This window comes from Coturnix japonica, chromosome 28 (assembly GCF_001577835.2).
Source record: "Coturnix japonica isolate 7356 chromosome 28, Coturnix japonica 2.1, whole genome shotgun sequence".
In the NCBI taxonomy this organism is placed as follows: domain Eukaryota; kingdom Metazoa; phylum Chordata; class Aves; order Galliformes; family Phasianidae; genus Coturnix; species Coturnix japonica.
The window spans coordinates 2,856,529-2,879,449 of record NC_029543.1 but is presented as its reverse complement, the minus strand read 5'-3'; the positions used below and the strand labels follow the sequence as shown (position 1 = coordinate 2,879,449).

The 22,921-nt window shown below is 48.9% G+C and overlaps 1 protein-coding gene across 8 annotated transcripts in view; it reads left to right on the top strand.

Moving 5' to 3' along the window:
• The window catches only part of CRTC1 (CREB regulated transcription coactivator 1), a 35,801-nt gene that overhangs the window by 6,750 nt on the left and 6,130 nt on the right, over positions 1–22,921 (top strand). For 2 of the 8 annotated variants that reach the window (XM_015886100.2, XM_015886098.2), the window contains exons 2-15: positions 839–988; positions 5,600–5,716; positions 7,099–7,146; positions 9,715–9,852; positions 10,613–10,674; positions 11,265–11,359; positions 12,634–12,719; positions 13,113–13,156; positions 13,454–13,674; positions 15,933–16,066; positions 16,145–16,402; positions 17,899–18,000; positions 21,500–21,586; positions 22,173–22,353. In XM_015886100.2, the coding sequence (XP_015741586.1) occupies positions 839–988; positions 5,600–5,716; positions 7,099–7,146; positions 9,715–9,852; positions 10,613–10,674; positions 11,265–11,359; positions 12,634–12,719; positions 13,113–13,156; positions 13,454–13,674; positions 15,933–16,066; positions 16,145–16,402; positions 17,899–18,000; positions 21,500–21,586; positions 22,173–22,353 (1,723 nt within the window). The remainder of the gene's footprint in view (positions 1–838; positions 989–5,599; positions 5,717–7,098; positions 7,147–9,714; positions 9,853–10,612; positions 10,675–11,264; positions 11,360–12,633; positions 12,720–13,112; positions 13,157–13,453; positions 13,675–15,932; positions 16,067–16,144; positions 16,403–17,898; positions 18,001–21,499; positions 21,587–22,172; positions 22,354–22,921) is intronic. The other 6 variants (XM_015886102.2, XM_015886103.2, XM_015886099.2 and 3 more) reach the window with 6 other exon arrangements.

The following is a 22,921-nucleotide window of genomic DNA, read 5'->3' as shown; positions in this document are numbered from 1 at the left end:
CTCTTTGGGTTTACAGGAAGAAGGGTTTTTTTTTGGCCTGGAGTGTAATGTGGATTTGGGGTGGTTTATAAATAGTAATTGTATACGAGGAGGTGAGATCTCTTTGCTTTCACACGAACTCTAGAAGACACCTGGGGACGGGGGGATGGGAATGGGTGTAATTTTTATAGCCCCGTTTCCTCCAAACTGGAGAGCTGAGGCAATCTGGGGAGTTGGTTTCAGCCCGTGAAGGAGAATCTAATGGTGCCTTGGAATTCGTAGATGACTCATAACAGGACAAAACAATCCAGTTAAGTGATTTGAGGTCTTAAATAATCTCTTCAACAGGAAGGTGAAGAAAACATCATGAACTCATGAGTAATAATTGGCTCTCTTGGAGTGCTAAAAGTGCAGCGATTGCTCGTTGGCAGGGACTCAAGCGATCCCTGCTTAAGCTTTGCTGATCAGTATATATTTCATCTCTTATGAATGAAATTTATTTAACTGGATTATAATGCTTTTAGCAAGGCGGCGTTAGGGTTACCAGTTGGGAGAGGTTTGTTTCAGGTTGGTGTGCAGTAATGATGTGCTTTGCACCATGGGGCTGCACTGTGAAGCATTGGCTTCTCCCCACTGTATGCTCTGCAGTGTGGATTTGCACCCAAGCTGGGTTTAAGGGAGAGCCCCCAGCAGCACCGTGCTGTGCCCAATGCACCACAGTCCTTCTGCCTGCTATTCTTTGCTCTATAGGTACAATAACTGCAAAAGTGGAGTGATGTCAGTTAGTCCCCAGATGGCTCACATTGTCAGACAGCAGGGCTAAGAACTTCTCATCTCCTTTCTCCTTTCCAAAGCGCAGAATCATTCAGGACAGCTTGAGTGTGCCAAGGTTTATCTGCAGGCAGAAGGGACCCGTGCTGGTGCTCCTATGGAAGAGACCTCATGCTTACTGCGAGCAGCTGGAATTGCAGCCTTGTGTTTGTACCAGGAAATCTCTCAGCTTAATCAGGTACTTAAAATCAGAAGTTAGCCAGCTTGCTGTCCTCTGTCCTCTAACGAGGTGGTTTCATTCATGCAGAAATCCGCTGCTTCTGCTTTCCAGTTTGATTTATGGGGAGCACTCCTGGGGGCTCAGTGAGATGGAGGGGCAGAATTCTGCCTCCCCTCCCATGCTGTGAATCCCTTTGGTTCTGGTGCCAGCAGGGTTAGTTGTGGAGCACTGCAGGGTGGCTAAAATGCAGCCCTTGTGTTCCTGTGGCTGCTGAATTGCAGAGCATTGCAACAGATCTCGGTTCTAAAACAAACCCAACAAATATTTGTTGCTTGAATTTGTGTTATTGGCTACATTTGGGCTGGCCTGCGGGGCTGTTTGTGTTGTCCGTGTCCCAAAACATCAGTGCGATAATGGAACAAATACTTGCAAGTAAGTGACATAAATGACAGTTGGAGTGATGGAGGAGTAAACAATGATGTAGCAGTTCTAGAAGCCTGGGTTCAGATCCGGTTCACAGCCTATGTCTGGATTTTCTCGTGGTGATTTTCACTTAGTTTGTAGTAGACGTTTGGCTTCCTGTTTTGGCTTGGTCGTCCTCTTCTCTGCAGTATCTGTTGCACCAGGACGGTAACAGCACCATAAGGCCAAATGAGATTGGCAGCAGCAACAAGGGAAACATTTCTCTCCTCTTGTCCGCACTTGTCTGTTCCCAGCCAGTGTTAAAATCCTCTCTTTCATGACAAGGAAAACAAACTCAAACTCAAAAAAACCCATTGCAAAATGTTGTGTTATAATGATGGAATATTTCAAGTCCCAAATGGCCCGGACGGAGCAGCTGCTATCACTGCGGATTATACCTTTCCTCTGCACTTCAGACTTCATTTCCTTTACCAGTCTTCCTGGGAGGAACAGCTGTGCATTTGGATCCTCTGCTGCTGTTGGATCGGTACTTGAAACTGCAGGAAATAAGTTGCTTTCAAAAGCTGGCTCGCTGCAGCTCCTTCCTGATTGTGACAGCCCAAAGGAGAAAGAATTGCGAGGGATTCTCTTTGTCGTTAACAAACTCATCTGTGAATCCTGACTCCATCAGCCAGGAGGGATGGTGAGGAAGCTGGCTGTGCTTTCTCCATCCTCTGTGTGTGCAGGTTTGCTTTTCGTGCCCGCCACCAATGGTTGATTATTCAGCAGTGACAGCAGTTGTCCTTTGCTTAGGTGTGTTCTGGTGTTAGAACTGCAGTTAATGATACATGGCCAACAGGTTTCCCTTCCTCGGTGTTACTGATTGTTGAATCCTTCCTTACTTGATGAAATACACTCTAGGTAGGTTGCTTGAAGGGGTTGCTTTAAGAAATGAGCAGTTATCCCCAAGGAGGCTGTGGATGCCCCATAACTGCAGGCATTCAAGGCCAGGCTGGATGTGGCTTTGTGCAGCCTGGTCTGCAGGTTGGTGACCCTGCACACAGCAGGGGGTTGGAACTGGATGAGCACTTTGCAACCCAGGCCATTCTATGATGCTAAGATCCCAATGTACGTTCATTTTAGAAGCTGCACAGCAGGTGTTTCAAGAATTCAGCTCATAACACGATTTCAGAGCATTAACAGAAAATAGTGAAGCTGAGGGAGGAGCTGAACCCTCGTGGTGGTGGCTGCAGCACTCAATGAACTGCTGGGCAGTTCCAGCAACTCAGACACAAAGAGCTTCTTAATGTAGTAGCTGACCGACTAATTGGGTGATTTCTAATGGCTGCACTCCCACCAAGTCTAAATGCAGTAACTGGTCATTAAATGGATGTTAACTGATCATTCTTTTTTAAGACTGTTTGCTTTTCTTATCAACACGAGGATTGTGAATGGGAAGAAATCTCCCTTTGAAGAAAATACTTGCACTGGGATTCCACCGCCGTGCTGACATGTCTGGAGGGTTTGTTTGACTTAATGTTGAGTTTCACGCTGGAGAAAGAAGCCAGATTGGGAGTTCTGGGCTCTCTCCCTTCTGTTGTGTCACAGGGCAGGAAGAAGTTGCTCTCTGTGCCTTGGGAAGACCCTCATCTCCTTCCTGAAGCCATGGGGAGCAGCGTGCTGACAAGCCTTGTGCAGATCAGAACAGCACAATGTACCCTTAAGATGGTCTTTAAAACGTTGAGTTGATCCTTTAAATGGAAGTTAATTTCCAATTAAGGCACGGTAACATGTTTGTAAGTTGTTTTGCTGCTTATTGGCCTTAGCACACAGAGAGCACCTTTAAGGTGGAAAGCTGAAATGGGTAAGAAAGCTTCAAATGGAAACTGCAAACCAGCAGCAGAGCAGCTATCGTGAAATCTGACTTCCTGTACTCAGCAGATAACGTTATTTTTTTGGTCGAAAGGACGCCCCACCCTTTTATTGCCCTTCTGGGAATCAAATCTGTGTGTTAAAAAAGGCCATTTTGCAGGACGTGCTGCTGGTGGGGTTTGGTTCTATGGGCTCAGATCTGCCCTTTGGTGACAGCTGAGGTCTGCTCACAACTTTGCTGTTTGCCCCAGGTTTTATTCATATTTCTAAAGGTGTTTAAAGAAGGTGATGCTCTGCATTGTAATAAATGCTCCCTTGGATTCCCATTTGCCTGTTTTTGGGCTCATAGAAAGGCAATAGGGAAACTGAATGTGCTTTTGGGGTGGTGTTTCTCTCCTTTTTTTCCTTCCCCCTGTGTAACCGAAGGCTCTGTTTGCACACAGCTGTAAGCACAGCAAACTGCAGCCCAGCTTCACTGGAAGCATTGAGCTGTTTCGTATCAATGCATTCCCATAACAGCCGGGATCTGGAAGAACATTGCTAACGTTGTTGCTTGCAGGTTCCTGATTGCTGCATGGAAAGCAAGCTGTCCCTTCCTTGGGCATGGAGCACAGGGGTGGGAATGCTGCGATGTAGGCTTGCTGAGTTCTCACGGCTCAGGGAATGGATGCAGGTGGTGAACATTGGAGAGGCAGCAGGACAAGGAGAGGAGCAAACAGAGCCTGCAGGATAGCAGTAATGCAATCCCTTTTAGTTTTGGCACAGAGCTCCACAAGTGTTTATTGAAGGGAGCGCTGGTGAGATGAATGGCATGGCAAAGCTGTGGAACCAGGTCGTTTCTGAGGTCTGCTGTAATTCTTCATCTCTTGTGTTTCCTCATTTCCATGTTTAAGTGCAGTGGGAAGACAAATGGTGCTGACCTCCTGTTACGTTGTATTGGGGACGTGAAGCAACCCCCCCAAACCCAGCGTGTCTTATAGGAGGTTCCTTAGGAGAGACCAGCACCTGCTGAAGCACTTACTTCACATTTGGCACCAATCCCAAGCAAGTCTTTTTGCAGCAACAAAAACATATGTACGGAGCAGGCAAAAAGCACAGCTCGTTCCAACGCTGTGCATCGCAGCTCTGCGCCGGGGGCTGCAACACAGCACGGTGCTTCCCTGCTCTCATGTGTGCCTGGTTGTAGTGCTGTGTCAGAGGATGGAAGTGCAAGGTAGGGGGGGTCTGTTGGACCCAGGAGTGCTGGCACACCATCAGCACAGTGTTCACTTTGCTCCATCACTATCAGCACTGTTCAGCCCCATTCCCATCACTACTGGTGAGCACAGGGCTCTGCTTTAGCCTCACTACCAACATGGGGAGCATGGCTCTGCCTCACCTTGCTGGGAACATCTCTGCTCCACCTCAAAGGCAACATGGTGAAGCTGTAGTGCTGTTTCCTTTGCTTTGAGAAAGGGTAAAGAAACAAAGCACGCATAGAAGCATCCAGTTTGGGTGATGCCCTTTGTTTTCTAGTGCTGTTCCAAACTTTGCTCTTCACAATTCTGGCATTGCAAGGCAAAGGCTTTAGGATGTCTTTGAGTGGAACTAAAGCAGATTTGTTGATGTACACACTACGGTACCTTGGCAACCACACTGCACCTAGTCCAAGAGCTGAACACTCAGTCTTTAAACAATTCTTTGCTACCCATCTAGGAATGTTCTTGCATCTCAGAGTGCAGGAGCAGCCAGTTGACATCTAGCAAGGAACAACACAGCTCCGGGGTGGGAGGAGAGGCACCTTATGTAAGCACAATTCAGAGCTGCAGCTCCTTGCTTTGGAAGATGCATCCCAGGGGGTGGGAGCGATGCCTTCAGATGGCTGCGAACTCTACTGCATAGGTGTAAAATAGGGCTTCAGTGGCTTTATTTCTGTCTTGTAAAGCTGTGTCACTGCCCTGTCGTGGTGCAGACAGCGAGAGCACTCAGCTGATGGTGGGAAACAAGTATTTCCACTGCCTAGATTGCTACCAAGTGTGTTTGGTTAAACCATACCCTCCATACCCTCACTCACCTGTTGTGCATGTGCCCAGCTGGTTGGGTTTGGTGTTAGAGGTACGGCTGGACTGATAGGGGTTCTTTACTCCTACCTTGCAGTGCAGCAGGTGACCGTGTGCCTTGTTGGAAATGGAATGTGATTGTTGACTTCACAGCAATCCCTGTGTGCTGTCAAACAGGTTCCGTGTGGCAAGAGAACCTACCTGTACTGTTGTATCCATCCCGGGTGATCAGTGACATGGGGAAGAACAGAGTTAATTAACACAGCTGAAAAACAACTGTGTTATTCCTTACACTTTCCTCCTTGTTTTCTTATAGTTACAGCTGCAGAAAACCCAATATTTGCAACTGGGACAGAGTCGTGGCCAGTACTATGGTGGGTCGCTGCCAAATGTGAATCAGATTGGAAACAGTGCCATGGATCTGCCCTTCCAGGTGAGTTTGATTGTGGTGCTTCTATTCTATGTCATCTGTTTGGTCAGTAGCTGCTGGTTCAGAGCCCTACACCGCGGCCCCAACACTCAATTCTGCTGTAGAAATTGTTGCTTTTTTTCCTCTTGGATAGTTGTGTATGGGATGAGTGGAGGGATGTGATAGGGATAGCTCTACTGTCCTTGGTTGTGTTGTGTTTGTGCCGAGACCAGAGAGGGGCAATGCAGTTTCATCAGCTGTCATTCGTGGCTTTTTCTGCTCTTGTGTGGTACCAAATTCACAGTGAGATCTTCTGCACAAGTGCTGTAGACTTGAGACAGGAGGAGAAGGAGATAAAGTGAGGTGATGTGGTGAGTGTTGGTAGAAGGAAGTGCTGAAGAATGCAGCCCAGGGCAGTGTGAATATTGCATGGGAGTAATGTGTGGGATTTTAGGGTTGGGAAGAGGGAGAATGGGGCAAAACGCATCTCAGAACTGTCAGATTGCTTTGGGCTGGCAGTGAAGTTAAGCATAGGGATGTACCAGCTGCTGCCGTGACCCTGGGAGCAGGAGATCAGGGTTTGTGCAGTGTTGTGCTGTCTGTGTTAGAAGGTGTTGTGCAATGGATGGGATTAGAGTCAGTACTTTTGGGACTCCTGATTTCTGTGTTTGATTGGCCCGGGCTGCTTAAGGTAATTAAAACTTGTGTATTAGATCACCTTGTTTGAGTAGTAGCACCTTTTATCTTACAAGGATGTGGTGAGAAATAAATGTTGTAGGTTGCGGTTATCCGATGAAGGCTTAATGAGAAGTCATTGATGGCGGCTGCTGATGGTGCTTTTCTGAAGTCTGTGTGGGCACCTGAATTCAGGGATGTTCTGAAGGCCTTAAACCTCATACGAGAGGCAAATGGCCACTTCCAGATGGGATGGAAGGGAGTGCAGGGTGTGCAGCTCCTAACATGGCAAACCTTGCAGTCTGCAGTGTTGCCATCCAGGCATCTGGCCTTAAGGCCTGCAGGTTTGGTCAGTATTGCCCTGCTCAGGAGGCTGATGTTTGCAGGTTCCTTTCAGCAGCCTTATTTCAGCATTGTTGTCCCTGCAGGCTATTACAGGACAGCTGTTACATAGGATCATTGCATTCTGATGCTAGCAGAGTTCTAAGGAAGCATTCAAACAAGAGGAGGATGCAGGAACAGATTGAAACTCCTGTTTTTTTAATGTGATTTCTGCAGAACTAAACAATCCAAAGTTGGTTCTGCTGTGGTGGGCAGCAGCGCCGTGTTGTTGTATTTTCCAGGTTTTTCAGTCCTAAGCTGAAATGCAATGAAATTTGCAGGGATCCTCATGCAGGACGTGGGGCTGCGTGCCCTGCAGTGTCTGAGCATCTTGGTTCTTTGCATTGCAGCACAACGGAGCTCTGGCAGAAACCTTTGGAGCAGTTCCCGTCTCTTTGGTAAACAAGTATTTAGGTTTGTGCAAATACGTATTTAGGACTGGTGTGCTGTTTGCCCAGGTAGATACGTATTTTAGCACACGTTACACTTCTCCTGGTATGCACAGTATTTATTTGATTCACCGTCCCGGCTGGGAAGGAGTTGCTGGTCTGTCACATAAATACGGGTGTTGCCATGCATCCCGGTTTGGAACATGCATAAGAATTCCTATTGCAGCCTCTCCGGGCTCGCTGCGGTCTGTTATGTGATTCCTTGTGATATATGGGGGATTAATTGGACGCAGACGGTGGTTCCTTTGGCACTGTCTTGGCCTGATTGAAGCCATCTCTAAGCATGTGCACTTAGCCTGCATGTTGAACTCCTCTGGGAAGGGCAGAATGATTCCCCACGTGCTGCTTGTCACCCAGGGGCGGCTGCTGGGGTCCACTCCTCGCTTCCCCCCCTTTTCCACCTCACTGCTTTTGATTTCTACAGTCAATGCCTCAATAAATCTTAAAGGGACACTGTTGCTGGAGAGCTCTGAGTTTTTTCCTTCCTGTCTGTGAACATTTGGGCTTTTTCCTCGTGTTTTGCAGGGTTTTCGTTCTGATCTCAAACCACAGAGTTTATCTTAGGGAAGAGAAGCAATTCCAGGTTTTCCTTCCCCAAGGATCGATCCCATCTTTTCCATTTTTTCTCAAGCAAGTTACGAACCCGCTTGGGATTTTTGTGCCTGCAAAGCCAGAGAGCAGCACTGCCCCAAAGTTCTTTGCCAGGTTCATTGCAGCCCCATGGCTGGACCAACTTCTTTATTCCTTGTGCCACGGTTACGCTCAGATGGGACTTTTGTTAAGCTTTTATATGCCAGTTGTGTTATAAAACTTGAGGACAAGCTGCCTTGCTTGCAGCTGTGTGTGCCAATGCAAGCTGGCTCCCTTTGAAGGTGCAGGTGAGTCTGGCAATGCAGTTTGTCTGCTGCAGGCCGACTTCTCCTTTGGTTCACTTTGTGCTTGAGACCACTGGCATAGGGAAGTTCTTCTCCTGTTGGCCTTGTGCTGGTCTGCAGCCTTCACTGCCTTTGGGGGTCAGTTCTGCACGGTGCCAGTTAGAACTGGAGCATTGCTTAGAACTTTGAGCAGAGATTAAAGCAGTGACTTAGAACTGAGATGCTCTGACTTGAGATTGCTGAGTATTGGTGCAAGGAAGTCGTACTTGTTAAGGAACTGCAGCAGAACACCATGATCTGCAGCCAGGAGCGTGTTAGCAATGCACTGTGCTCTGCTGATGCTGAGGGCATGTTCTGCTGCACGCAGTGCTGGCCCTTGGACAGGAGGTAACAGCATGGACACTGCGTCCATGGGCACTGATACAGGCTGGGTATGTCCAGAGGGGATCAAAGCAGTCACTGCTACAAAGGAAAGAGTTATTATTAAAAATAATAGGAGGGCGCTTTAAGGGGTTGTTGCAAACAAAACGATTCAAAATAAGCACAAAACAAAGTTCTTTTGTAGAGGTGATCATCTCAGCAACCTCAGCTGGACGCCTTGAAGATGAGCGTGGAAGGCAGGGGGCTGCATGGCTCAGCAGGCAGGGCAGAGGGTTGCTGCATGCAGTGCCTGGATGGAGGAGGAAATGTTGGGTTTCCAAGCAGATGGGGTTGGACTCAGCAAACCTGTTGGCATTGGCAGGGGAGGGCTGCGCAGCCCCAGGGGCCCATCTATTGCTGGTGAGGTGGGAGCAGAGGTCAGTACTCGGTGCTGCCTTCCCCCCTCTCTGCACACCCACACTGCAAAGGGCTTTTGAAATGAGAGCTCTCAGCTCAGCCTGGGAGTTCATCTTCCCCGCCCTCCCTGCAGCATCCCAGTCCCTGGGACGGGCTGCTGACAAGCAGGTGCTGTGCGGGACGGAGGCGCTGATAAGATTGAGAGGGAATCCATCCATCCGCCTCGGTTCACTGTGCAGCCTGAATGAAACAAAAGCCTCTCCGGAGATGCAGAGCACTATAACTTTTTCCAGACAGAGGAAGAAGGAAACTGCTTTTTTATTTGTTTTTTTCTTCTTCTTTTTTTTTATTATTCCCCTTAATATTGTCAGTGTCCCCTTAAAATCCTTATGCCCAAAGGAGAGGTGAAAGAAAGTCCTAAGAGTGTTAGGATCTCTGTGCATCTTCATCCTGCATCTTCTCCTGCCCGCCTTCTTCCAGCTCTGGTTGTCAGCATGTTCCTTCTGGATGCATGCTGCATGCTGCACCCAGGAATGTACGCAGCAATGGGCAGCTGCTGTCACTGCCACTAAAGGGTGTCATAGAGATGCAAAGGTTGGAGAGCAGCGCTGATGGATGTGAGGGCAGAGCCCACACAGTTGCCTCTGCTCACCTCTGATCTCTGTCTGGGAGATGGCCCTGGTGGTTGCTTTCTATGGCTGTAGTGAAAGTGGAGATAAAAAATGTAGGCGCTTACATTTGTCCATATCTCTCCTGGGTTTTTAATGCTTAAAGTAATAGAACCTTTAGTACGATGTTAAATAAGTTCTGGGCAGATGGTTTGTGTGTGTATTTGTCTGCTCATGACCTCACACGTCTCTCTCAGACTCCTTTTCAGTCATCCGGGCTGGACACCAGCAGAACAACTCGGCACCACGGTTTGGTGGATAGAGTTTATCGGGACCGAAACCGCCTGGGATCGCCGCACCGCCGCCCGCTCTCTGTGGACAAACACGGCAGGCAAATATCCTTTGCTTTGTGAGGCAGCAGGGAGAGCCTCCCTTCCCACCAGCATCAGCACTTGTAGTTTTGATAGTTCTCTTCTTCCTCCTCTCCTCACCTGTCAGCAGAGTTGCTCCCCATCCCCGTGCAGTTACTGCCATCTGCTTTTCCGAGCTGCACCCTGCTCTGTAAGTACCTCCTGTTCTCAGAGTGCACGTCTGCCTTCAGCCATTGCTCAGCTCTGAGTGTGGGTAACTGTGCACACGGAGCTGAGACGGACTGAGCTCCTTTGATGGAAAAGACAAAGCAGTTTTTGTGAAGCCGAGTTTTTCCCTTCAGAACTGAGCAGTTCCAAACCAGAATAATGCTCTGCAGTTCAGAGTGCCTTTTATGACCAGTTGATTCATCCATTTAACATCTGCTCGGTGCTGTTTCTTATTGCTGGTCGTGAAGATGAATTAGCTTTTTATTGCTGACTGGCATCGAATGTGCCATGGTCATACTGGTTTGATGGGGCCAGAGGGTGCAAGCAGGACGAGGAGGGCTGCTGCCTTCCCTTTAGGTGCTCAGAAGGGTAAAAGGGCTACGATTGTCCCATTGCTTAAATGTTCCAACAAGGAAGATGATGTCTCTGTTTCCACTGTTCTTAAAGTCCGTCTGTTCCCCATAGAGGTCTGCTTTGCTTGTCTCGTGTGAGCTTAGTGCTTTGACCGGGTAATTTGAGTTACTCCTTAGGAGTGGATTTCATATAGAGGTGTTCTTGCCCTTGACTGCCTCCCCACGTGGACAGCTGTCCCTATGGCACTGTGTATCTGTCACCTCCGTCAGACACAAGCTGGAGAAGGTTGGTAGCACAGCATTGTGTAGGGCTGGGGGGTTTGGGGAGCTCTGATGTGCAGTACAGCCTCATTGCCCTCCAGTGCAGCCAGTCATGTGAGCTGCCACCATTCACAGGGTGTGGAGCTGGCGTTCTTCTTTTCTATTGTGCTTATACATTCAGATATCTGGCCTTTAAGATCGAGGTGTCAGCTGCTGTGATCTTCTTAAAGGTCGTTCTCCCCTCCCTGTGTTATAGGAATGCTTTCCTTTACAGATTGGCATAACCAAAGGATGTGTAAGAAGCTTTCAGCTTGAGCCGAGTTATTGGATCGTGCTCCATCTCAACAAAGCACATCAAATAATCTTCTAGCTGTGGCAAACAGCTTTTCCCGTGTCCCTCTCAATCCCGTTATTGAAACCATGACTTTTCAACCTCAAACTGATTCAATCTGTAAATTGATTATTTCCCAAAGAAACGATGCCTGGTATTTCCCAAAGATAAGTTTCGGGTTTGAACACAGTGCAAATGCAGACAGTCCTGTTTATCTGAGATGGGGCTTTATTCACTCAAAGGAACTGATGGTCTGTTTTTCCTTTCCTGTGTCTTCCCCTCAGGACAAATTCCGACTCAGCCTTGCACCAGAGCACCATGACTCCAGCTCAGCAAGAGTCTTTTTCAGGAGGATCGCAGGACATGCAGCAGAAAAGAGGTCAATAGGATATGGGTTTTAATTTGTCACTTTTACGCTGATGACTGGAGTTTCTCATAGTTAACTCCATTACATTCTACCTACTAGAGATTAAATTCTGGAAATTGATGGTGCATTGAAATATTAAAGGCTGCTGAACTTGATTTCTGGCAAAGTAATCTGATGGATATCTGACCTTCCACCCGAGACCGAAGGTTGGATGTGCAGAGCTGCAAATGCATCATAAAAGCCTTGAGAGTTTGAGTGTAATTCTTCACGTGGGAAGCAAGCAGGATGCATTGGCTGCTCTGACAGATGTTCAGTCCTGCAGTGTGTGCACACTGACTGGCAGAAGTGGCACCAAATCAGCTGGGCCTCTTGTCCTGGAGTCCCCCATTCTTTGGGGTGGCATTCAGAGTGCATTTCCCCCCTGCATAAGCATGGTGCCATGAAGGTACGCTATTCCCAAGCAGCAAGATTTTGAGTCTTTATGGGGCTGAGGTCGCCTGTGAGTGCGCTCTGAGAGGTGCTGCTTACAGATGCTGCTCCCTGATAGTATCTCTACAAGCCAGGAGCAGCGCAGCCCTCGGGCTCTTACCATTTTGGTGCCCTCTGCTGGCCCTTGTTTCTGCTGTCAGTGCAGGAAATACATGAATTGCTCCAAAATTGGTCGAGAAAAATGCATTCCTTAAACAACAGAGGTGGGTGAGTGCACAGAGCTTGGATACGTGTGCACTGTGCTGTAGCTCTCCCAAAGAATACTTCTGGATCAGTAAAACATGGAATAGGAATCATCTTAGGTGGTATTGCATAAATTTGGGTTTAAACATGGAACTCCTCCGTCATCAGCTTGAAGGGCTGCTGCTGTTACATCCTTCTTAGTGGTCTTTCTTCAGCTATACTTTGCCACCTCGCTGTTAACGTGATGAAATTGCTGTTTGCAATGGGAAAGGAACGGCTTCATAGTGCTTCTCTATCCCAGGGGTTGTTGTTGGGGTTCTGCCCTTTGGGGTTGTCCTCTTGGCTACATTAGGTGCATTTCACTTGTGTAAGATGCAAGAGAGAGGGAAGAGTCAGGTCTCAGGATACCTTTTTCCATTTACTTGTAAGCTTGGAGGTGGATGCTTCTTAAAGCACAGCTGCGTATTTGTCTGCCTTGTGTTTGTTGTAACTTCTCATAATGGTGAGCAGTGCTCTGCTTTGTGTTGAATGAAGATAAAGTGTTCTTTGGAGCATTGGCACTTCTGACCTGAAACCTGATTTCTGAGAAGCTGCCCTTTGTTTTCACGCTTTAGTTTTGCTGCTGACTGTCCCTGGAATGGAGGAAGCCACCTCAGAGGCAGACAAAGCCCTCTCTAAGCAAGGATGGGACACTAAAAAGGTAGGAATCTCCTATTTCAAAGTACAGAGCTTTCATTTCCTAAACACATTTAGGTAAACTAATGCTCTAAATATTGCCAATCAAATCAAACTGCTTGCAGAGATTAGAATTACGTTCTATGTTTAGCAACAAATCACAATACATTAGAGCAGAAAGGCTCTTTGTATGCATTCTGATTATATCAGGAGTAACTTGGATTGAAATCTGAGCCTTGCTGGGCCTGTAAAGCAAAAAAAGATGGCAGGTCTTTTCTGAGACCATCACAGAACTCGTGTGTAGGAGATCAGCTCTACTTTAGAAATGAATTAAGTAAGATTTTCTGAGTAAACTATGTCATAAGCATTAATTCCTAGCAATATCTTTGCCTATAAAAATGTCTTCCTTCTATTTTAGACTGGGTCATCAAGACCTAAATCATGTGAAGTTCCAGGAATCAAGTAAGTTTTGAGCAATTCGTTTTAGAGAGCACTGAGATCTTGAGGAAAGAATGTTGTACATTGAACGTTTGAGTTTTCTGCAACAGCCTTGGCCTGTTTAACTGTGGAACAGATGTAAAATAAGCCAGAGCTACTGCTGGTATCCCCTTGGCTGCCATGTCTCATTGTGTAGTATCAGTAGACCAGTTAATGTTTCTGTATGTGCACCTCCCTTTTTTGAATGTGATTTTGTACGGATCTGCCCAGACTGAAATTGAGCAGTGGCTTTTTTTTCTCTCCTCTTTCTCCCTTTTTTAGCATCTTTCCATCAGCTGACCAGGACAACACTACAACCCTGATTCCTGCTACGCATAACACAGGCGGCTCCCTGCCGGACCTGACAAACATCCATTTCCCTTCCCCCCTCCCCACGCCGTTAGACCCTGAGGAATCCACATTCCCTGCCCTGAGCAGCTCCAATAGCACTGGGAACCTTGCTGCCAACCTAACTCACCTGGGCATCAGCACTGCCACTCAGGGTAAGGCTGTGGCTCTGCACTGTCGTGGTCCCTCACACCTCTGGGTGGTTCTTCACTGCTGATGGACAAGCTGCAGCATTCAAAGCTTTTACACCCCTCTTGTAATTAATCATACTTAATCCCAACACCGTTTGCATTGTGGAGATACCTTATGTAGATCTTTGGTTTTCGTTCCTTGAGGTTGTTATTTTATTCCGGTGTGAGGATTCTTTTGAAGAGAGAATATTTCCTTGCTTCCCACTGATACAAGTTCTATCACGAGAGCACAGAGCCCTTACAAGGTCTGCATTTGATTGCCTGGTTCTTGAAAGCATCCCAACTAGTCAGGATATGCAACATGGGGAGGGCTGTGGGGGCCAGCACCACATCCATCCTATGCAGTGAGGCTGAGCAGTGTTTGTTGGGGCTTTTGGGTGCTGATGGTTCTGATAGTTTGATTAAAAAGAAATAAATGTTAGCCATGAGCAGATGATTTCAAGCCAGTGGCCCAAAGTGCTGATTGCTGTTTGTCTCATCATTTCACAAGGTTCTACCTGATAGGGTTGCCTTTTGCAATGCAAGTGCTGGCTGCAATCGCTTGATTCCTAGAGCAGGATAAAAGTGCTTTGTCCACAAATAGAAGCTGTGTATTTCCTGTGTTAGGCAGGATTTACTTCCCTGCTTAAAAACCCGCTCTTATATTGGAGAAAGGAAAGAATTCTCATCAGGTTAATGTTGTGCTATGGCTCAGCTGTTAGGTTGAAGCACTCATTAAGAGCTCAGTGCTGTTCAGTAAGTTTTCTGGTCTCCAAACAGGCTGCACAGCACTCCGGAGATGATCTGCTGCTCACACAGAGCTCAGTAACTGTGCATTAAGAAAGGCAGCGTGAGTGTGGAAGGGACAAATGGCTTCTGTGGGGTGAGGCCAGAAGGGGCTGCTGAGGTTTATTTTCCCCCCTTTTTTTCATTACCCACAATTAGTAAAGAAATGGGATAAAACCAGCTGGGTTGCTATGTAATTGCTTTGAAAACATTTCCTGATCTATGAAAGAGTGCGGATTAGCCAGGTACACTCGCTGGTGGTTTTTCTGCTTCTTTTTGGACCCCGTCCCATTGCTTAAACAATGACATACTCAGCGTGGAGCTTTTGCAAACCCATTTTCTCCAACCTTCCTTTCCTCTCCTTATCTTCTGGATCTTTAGCTGAAAGCATAAATGCTTTCGGGGTCTGTAGCAGGAGCCGCGTGCCGCTGTTCAGACACCACCTATGGCAGCCCCAGCAAAAGGTGGGGAAGAAAACCTGTCAGGTTATGGGGGAACCACCAGCAGCTTAAGACTCCATGATTGTGCCTTTGGGTTTGTCATTTCGCTGACACGTTCTGGGAGACACTGCTGATTTTTGCAACAACGTGGTGCTGGAAGCCAGGCAGCCTTCAGAGTGTGCTCAGTGAGAGCTGGTTTGCCTGCTGGCTCCTTGGCAGTCCGGGCTTCCTGGCTCTCTGGCAGCCTGCCTGGAAGCCTTGAGCAGGTGCCAAGTGCCGAGGAGCTCTCAGGCTCTTGTAAATTCCTCCTTTCTGGCAGCTCTGGAAGAACAGCTCGCTGGTTAGATTGGCCTGAAATTGCTTTGCAGGGTGCCTCTGTTCCTTTTGGGTGAGGTTGAAAATAGACAGGTCTTAAAACTTGCAAGTTTTGTCTTGGATTTGAGTAAAACAGCTTGAATTGTGTGCCCATAGGCCCTATGAGGTCACAGTTGTGTAGAGTGTGAGGGATATTTCCTGCCTTCCTGTGTGCTGGTGTGCTGTTAAAAATGGTTTACATCCTGTGTAACCAGTTCTTTCTTCTGCGTTTTCCATTAAAGAGGCATTTGGGTTTCTTTCTAGCACAAGTGCCCTCTGATTAGTCTCACTGCACGTCCGTTATCTTCATCCTGAAGCTGGAGCTCCTGCAAATGGAGCTGAAAGTGCTGCTGAGTTCCCTGTGAGAACAGCTCCAAGTGCTTCTGGGGTAGAGCAGTGGTCTGGAGTTGCTCTATCCATTGCAATTTCAAGTCACTCTCTGCCCAGTCCTGACCAACTGTGTCTGGCTGTGATAAACCACAGGGATCTTCCTCTTATCCCAGTGCTCTTTAGCCTGACAAAACTCATTGCAAACCAGCCAGCTTTGTGTCGAGGTGCTGTTGGTCTGTGCCATGCATTTCTCACAGCGTAGTGACCCTCTGTCCCACTCTCATGCACCCGTTGCCTCGCTGCCCCCTGAGCTGCTTTATCCCTTCCTGGCAGGGATGACGCCGCCGGCTCCGTCCCAGCAGCACCGGCAGCCCAACGTCAGCCCGCTGTCGCTGAGCGCGGACTCGAGGCGGCCGCAGTCGCAGCAGATGTCTCCTACACTTTCCCCTCTGTCACCCATCACTCAGGTAGGAATACCTGGAAAATGTCTGAAAATCACAGGGAGTTCCCTGCCATCCTGGGTGACTCCGACTCTTCTTTTTAAGGCCGTGGCGATGGATGCGTTGTCTCTGGAGCAGCAGCTTCCCCCGTACCCGTTTTTTACCCAGACGACTTCCCAGCAACAGCAGCAGCCCCAGGTGGTGAGCACCCTGCCTCAGAACACTCCGTTAATGCAGACCTCTGGTTTACAGCGAGGAACACAGCTGCCCCCGCTCTCCGTCACAGTACCTTCCACCATCCCACAGTCACCTCCGGGCAGCCAGAGCCAGAGCCAGCCGTCCATGGGAATCGACATCAACTCGGTAAGCTGGGGCAGGGCTGGAAACCACAGTGCTTTCATCCCACAAACGTGGTGGTGTGCAGGACGGTGTCTGAGCTCCGGCCGTACGGCCCTTGTGATGGGTGTAGCTCTGGGTGCAGTCTGAATACACTTAGAGTGGTTCGATTTAATGCACCTTTGGGTGCTTTGTAGGCAGCATTTGGCTTGAGAGCGTGTGCTCGGTGGCTGTAGTTTCATAACATGTTATCCCCTGCAGCTCTGTTTGGTGAGACCAGCTCGATATCAGTGCTTACAGTGCTTCACTGCAACAGGTTGCCCACGGAGGCTGTGGATGCCCCATCCCTGCAGGCATTCAAGGCCAGGCTGGATGTGGCTCTGGGCAGCCTGGGCTGGTGGCTGGCGACCCTGCACACAGCAGGGGGTTGGAACTGGATGAGCATTGGGGTCCTTTACAACCCAGGTCATTCTGTGTCTCTATAGCGCATCCTGCATGGATAGGCTGTCAGGATGTTAAGTGAGTGCACCCCCAAAGCACAATGGGGAGAGCCCACTCTGTGATGGTGAAGCACCAGGTTGTGGGTTGCTTTGTGGAGGAGATGTTAACAGTCTGTGCTGGTAAGTGCTTCTAGGAGGGAGCTGCTTTCATGTCAGGGTTAGAAGGGGAAGGACAGAGCTGAGGTGGTAAAGAATCCAACACACTCAGACTGTCCCAGTGTCCTGATACCAGTGTATCTACCTGGACAGGTGATTCTGATTTCCCTTCTCTGCTTTCCGTGTTGCTTTCCTCATCCTTAACTTCTATCACCTTAACTTTTAGGGTGCAGTGCAAAGAGCAGCTGTTCTTGCTGTCTGTGTTCTATTCAGATGTTTTGGAGAGCTGTAATTTGTTCAGGTCAACCCAAAAAGCCAAACCTCTTATGAGGTGGTGTTGGGAAGGCTGAGAACAGTGTCAGCATCACTGATGTGGAGCTCCAGGATGCAGTGGGAGTTCTCAGATGATGTCTGTTGTGTGTCCTGGGTTCAGTGCAGCTTCGAGGAGGATTTCAGTCCTTGTGGTTATTGGTGTGCTGCCATCTTGGTAACACAGCCAGGCTATTTCAGACAGGTAATGTGAGATGGACACTGAGTGTGTTGTATACGCCAGCTGAGAATGTGTGTGTATGGTGAACAGAACCGAGAGTAAATTAAGTTACTCTGAGATTTCGAGGCTGCTTTTCCCCAGATCGTTGTCTGACCAGGCATTTTTGTGTTGGATTTAACTGGAAATTGGAAACAAAAAGCACCTATTTGATAGCTGGGCTGTCCAGCAGCAGCGCTGTGCTCTCAGGGTCTGTGCCGCACTCCCACCTTAACTCTGCCTCCCATGGCATTACTCACAGTGATCTTGTCTTCACATAGAGCTGAGAAGTGCTGAAGAGGACGGTTTCTCCCAGCTTTCCCAGGCTGTGTTCACCAAAAGTTGCTAATTTTCCAGCCTTCCATCAAGCCCATGGTCTCTAATTCTGTGTTGTTCTGTAGGCTTCACTCCAGCAGTACCGCAGTAATGCTGGCTCCCCAGCCAACCAGTCTCCCACCTCTCCTGTCTCCAATCAAGGCTTCTCTCCTGGCAGCTCCCCTCAAGTAAGGGACTCTGTGCTTCCACAGGCCTTGCTTCTTGTGTCTGTTTTAGTTGAGTCTCTCCATTACTGACCCATAGTTGTCTCACTGTGAGTGTGTGTGCCTCATGCATTACCGGTGTCTCATCTCGTGTGCGGTTTCATTCAGTTCCAGAGTTTTCCTATAGCTGCTGAATTGCCTTTTTATTGTCCCAAGCTGCTTATTGGGGCACCGCTACGCTCAGTTACTTCTTTGGGGCAGACAGCAGCTGCAGGTGGATCCTCTCAGTGAGCAGCTTGTGTAGGAGCTGAAGGTGAGAGTGGGAGGGAGATGGGGAAGGTTGTGAGTAGATCCATGGGGCAGCTCCATCTCCAAATCCCACCTGTAGGAACAAGGCGAGCAAAACTCTTACAGAGCATCACAGCAGGGGCAGAGAATCCATTTTCTGCTTCAGAATTTAATGTTTAAGGCTGTAAGGAGGATCCTGTCTAAATAAGTGCTGCCCCTTCCTGGTTCCAAAGCAGAAGCTGCCCCTCTCCTTGCCTTCAGCAGCAGGAGCTCAGAGCTGGGTGTCAGTCAGGGCTGTCTGCATTATCCCTGACCCTTCCTTAATTGCTTCTTAACCTTTTTTTTTTCTGACAGTTCTATTGTGTTCTGTGTGTGCCTCAAAGGAAGCAACCGAGCTTCACTTTGCTGGCTGGCACGAGGAGCAAAGCTGCAGGCAGCCTTGCTGTGTGTCCCCAGCTCTGGAGGGCACTTGGGCAGCCCAGCAACTTTAGATTTGGTGTCATTTTCTTTCCCCTTTACCTTCTCAGTGGCTCTTGGTTTTGTCCACAGGCCTGTAGCCCTCGGGCGAAGCCTGTTGTCACTGAGGGAAGAGAAAGCAGCTCAGGGGAAAGGCAAACAACAACAGGCAGTGATGATGGGGGCAGCTCCCATGTGGTAGGGGCTGTAGAACAGTGGAAGCAGGTCGGTTCCAGCAGCAGTCTGCCTCTATCTAATGAGTGTGCAATCAAGGAGGTGCAGCCAGGACAGCACTTGCTCCTTCTTCTCCCATTACTTTTAGCTTAACTCATCCTGCAGCGTTCCACCGCAGTGTTGGTGACGTGTCGCATACGGTTCATTCACCAGAAGCTGCTTTTCATCTTTCCACGTCCCCCCGATGGATTTGCTCTCGTGTTTTAGCTGTCTGCTTGTTACCTGGAGGTCTTCCTGTTCCAACACCAACTGAAAAGCTCCGCTTGTAGTTCTCAGCTTTGTGTGTGCATGGCTTGTCACTGGCAGTGGCTCGTGCTTTCCTCCTCTAACACCTGGCATACGATTCCAATTAGATAGAGATGTGCTTTTCTTTTAGTGGGATGGCTGAATGCTGGATACATGGTATGTATTTTTAGGCTAATAATTTAAGCCTGGTTGGGGGGGGGGGGGTTGTGGTTTTGTTTTCTTTTTCTCCTTGCAGTCACCACATCATTAACCCAAGAAGATGAACTGTTGACAAAACAGACCTCATCTAGTGTTTCTGTAGGACATGGTGTTAGCAAGATGTTCTCCATAGAGTTGTCAGTAAATTATTCCGGGACTCCAAAGTGTTGACGTAATGACATTTCCCATTGATTTCCTTTGGGAGTTTCAGTGCTTACAAATGCAACAACTGCTGGACTTTAGGGCTGGGAAACAGCGTGGGCCTGTGAGTTTGGTTAGCAGTCCCATATGTAGGTTGGCACAAGCAGGTTTTGGTCTCTGTTGGTTGCTCTTTGTGTTTCCTGGAGCTGTCAGGATGGGAGCAGTGCTGAGCAGAGTGTGAAGATCTGAGCTTGTGCCCTTTTAAAGCTGCACCAAAGAGATGGCAGGGAAATATCCAGACCATGGTTCTCCTTGGAGCGCTCAGATCAGTGCTGGAAACACAGCTGTGATCCAGAGCAGCTCTGGTTCACCCTGTCCTGAATGCAGTTCTCCATCTAAAAGCACTGTTGGGCCCTGGGGCCTCTCCTGCTCTGCTGCAGAGCTGCTCAGGTTACTGGTGGCTGGGCTGATTGAGGCTGAGTTGGACTAGCACCGAGATGCTGATCCAAGGATGGCTGGGCAACCAGCAACGTGTCAGCGTGGTGATGAAGCAGAGTGTGTTTAATTATCAAGGTTACTGAGTACGGCTTCTGCAGGAGGGCTTTGCTTTCTGCCACCAGGCTCTGTGCAGCTCTTGCAGTTGGGTTCCACCCCGCTGCTGCAATGGGACACATGGCAGGACCGGAGGAGGAGCAGCAGCAGCCCATTTTCACCTCCTTCTGAGCAGGGCATCGAGTCGCAAAGATCCCACTGTAGTTTTGCAGTCAGAGCTGTGACGGGTCATAAAGTGAATGCAGTGAATCGGGACGTGTTTCTGTCCATGTTCAGGGCTCAGGCTGGGTAGGAAGAGTGGCTCCATTTGGTCGAGGTGTTTCCTTAGGAGAAATCCCGCTGTGATCTGTCACTGCAACCTGGCAGCTCTCACTCTCATGGGACAGCAGAGGGTTCTGCCTGGAAGGCAGGATGGCTTTTGTTAGCTTCAAAAGGAGTTTTATGGTGCTGCTTTCCTGGTTTTCCTCCTCTCTCGAGGTGTTTTGTTGCATGCAGCCTGCAGGTAAGCTGAGATGTGCTGCTGGTGGAGGAGGATGCCGTGTGCTGTTTGTGAGATGTTCTTTGTGCTGTTGGGGACACAACCCCCATCCCAGCACCCCGAGCTGTGCTCACTGCTTCTCCCTGTGCTGCTGCAGCTGAATTGTCTCTCCGGTGCTGTAGCTTCCTGTCACACGCTGCCTGTGCTCTTAGGGAGAAGACTCAGAGCCTAAATCCATAGCTAAAGCATCTGGAAAACGCTGTGTGGAAAGGTTTGTTGGCTTTTCTTTTTCCCCCCAAGGCTTAAGCAAACTCCACACAGATCAGTTATACAGAGCCCAGTGGGCTCTGCTGGTTGTGAATCAGGAGTGACTGCTTGGTGGCAGCAGTGGGGCAGTGCTGAGCAGTGCTGGAGCATTGACCCACAGCTCTCAGTCACTTTGTTGTGCCGGAGGGGCCGGCAGAGTCAGCAGAGGGTGCAGCTCTGCTGGGCTTCTTGCACAGGGCTGGTCCTGTCTCTTCCCATCTGCAGCTGCAGTGCAGAGCTCAGTGTGGCCGTTGCAGGTGAGCTGTGCAGAGCTGCAGGGCTGTGCATGGAGCTGCAGGGCTGTGCCTGCACGGGGCTCAGCTCTGTGTGCACAGGGGTTGCCCATCCCAGCACAGTGGTGCCGATCCGTGTTTCTCGTGCGGCCCAACGCGCTCGTCTGCATTCGTTCTTCAGCAGCTTCATGTCGTGTGTCCTCCAGGCAGTTTGTTGGGTCCCTGATTGTGTCTTTGTGCCCCTCCAAGGGCCGCGTGGTGCAGCTGGGTCCGTGCATTGGCAGCACTGAGTGGGTGCTGCCCAGCATTGGCCATGGGCTCGGGCCGCTCACACACCGTGGGCTCCTCAGTCTGAGACCTTTACACCATAAAGACTCTGTTTTGTTTTCAGCATTCTTCCATTCTGGGGAGTGTATTTGGTGACTCCTATTATGATCAGCAGATGACAGCTAGGCAGGCTAATGCCCTATCCCATCAGGTGAGCAAATTCATCTCCGACTTTCAGCTGTCTCAGCCACTTTCAGCTTAAAATCAATATAATTCAACTGCTGATTATTCTGTGTAAGATCACGTTCTGTCCTTTTAATTTTCCTTCCTTGTTTTCCGTTTGCAACACGTAGGGATTTCTGTTCTTCCCCCCCTCCCAGCTTCTCCGTCCCCATTCTTCCCTCTGAGCCAACATAGCAGATGTTTCAACATAGCAAATGTGTTCTGCTGATTGGATTAGAAATATCAGCCAGGCTCTGGCAGCAGGTAAAAGCAGGTAAAAATGCCTTCCAGGCGGTGCCATGGATTGGTCGTGTTTTTGTTTTCCTTCCTGCTTCGTTTTAAAGCTGCCACTTACAGTGAGGAAAGCACCGCTTCTGTTTCACATCCCCTCCCCCCTTCTCTCCCAATTTGGCAATGAAGTTACAGCGATATTTTGACCAACAAAAGCTATAAAGATGAATTTGTTTGCCTGCCTTTCTTCACCCCACTTCCCCATCCTTAAGCTCTGTTATGTTACTTGTGCCTCTTTTACCTTATGGTTGGAAGTAACCATTCCTTTGTGCCTTGATCTTCAGCTCGAACAGTTTAACATGATAGAAAACGCCATTAGTTCCAACAGCCTGTACAGCCCCTGCTCCACGCTTAACTACTCCCAGGCAGCAATGATGGGCCTCACCGGCAGCCACGGCAGCCTGCAGGACTCACCGCAGCTCAGCTACTCCAGCCACGGGAACATCCCCAACATCATCCTAACAGGTGAGCAAACCCCAGTGCTGCCTTTGTTAGGGCAGAGCAAGGGCAGGAGCTGGTTGTCGCTGCCTTTCAGGGCTCTATTTCACCTCATGTCAGTGCTGAGTTCCTGGCCGTGGGGCTCCTGCTCCATCCCCACCATCAGCTCAGTGCTGCCTCGCTGTGTGTCCGGCAGAGCGCCCTGCTGCTGACTCACACACCCATGAGAGCTGAGCCTCCTTCCTCTATCTGAGCTTGCCAGCAAGGGTTATTTCAGTGTTCCATACGGTGCAGGATCTGGTCACAGTTGGATGTTTGGAAACAGTTTCTGCATAGGTCACTAAAAAAGCTGGAGTTGAATCCATCATTCTGGGGCTCGCACCTATGGGAATAATGCAAGCTGAGGTTAATGCTCCTAAAGCAAAGGGAGAGCGGAGACCCGAGTGTTGCCTCAAATAGGCTTTGTTGGGTTTTGCTGTGTGTTGTGCCATTGGGGTGCTCTGACAGATCCGTGGTTCACCCGGTTAGAAATGAGGGTAGATTTATCTCAACTCCAGCTTTAGTTCAGTAAATGATTCAGGAATTACAGCAGGCT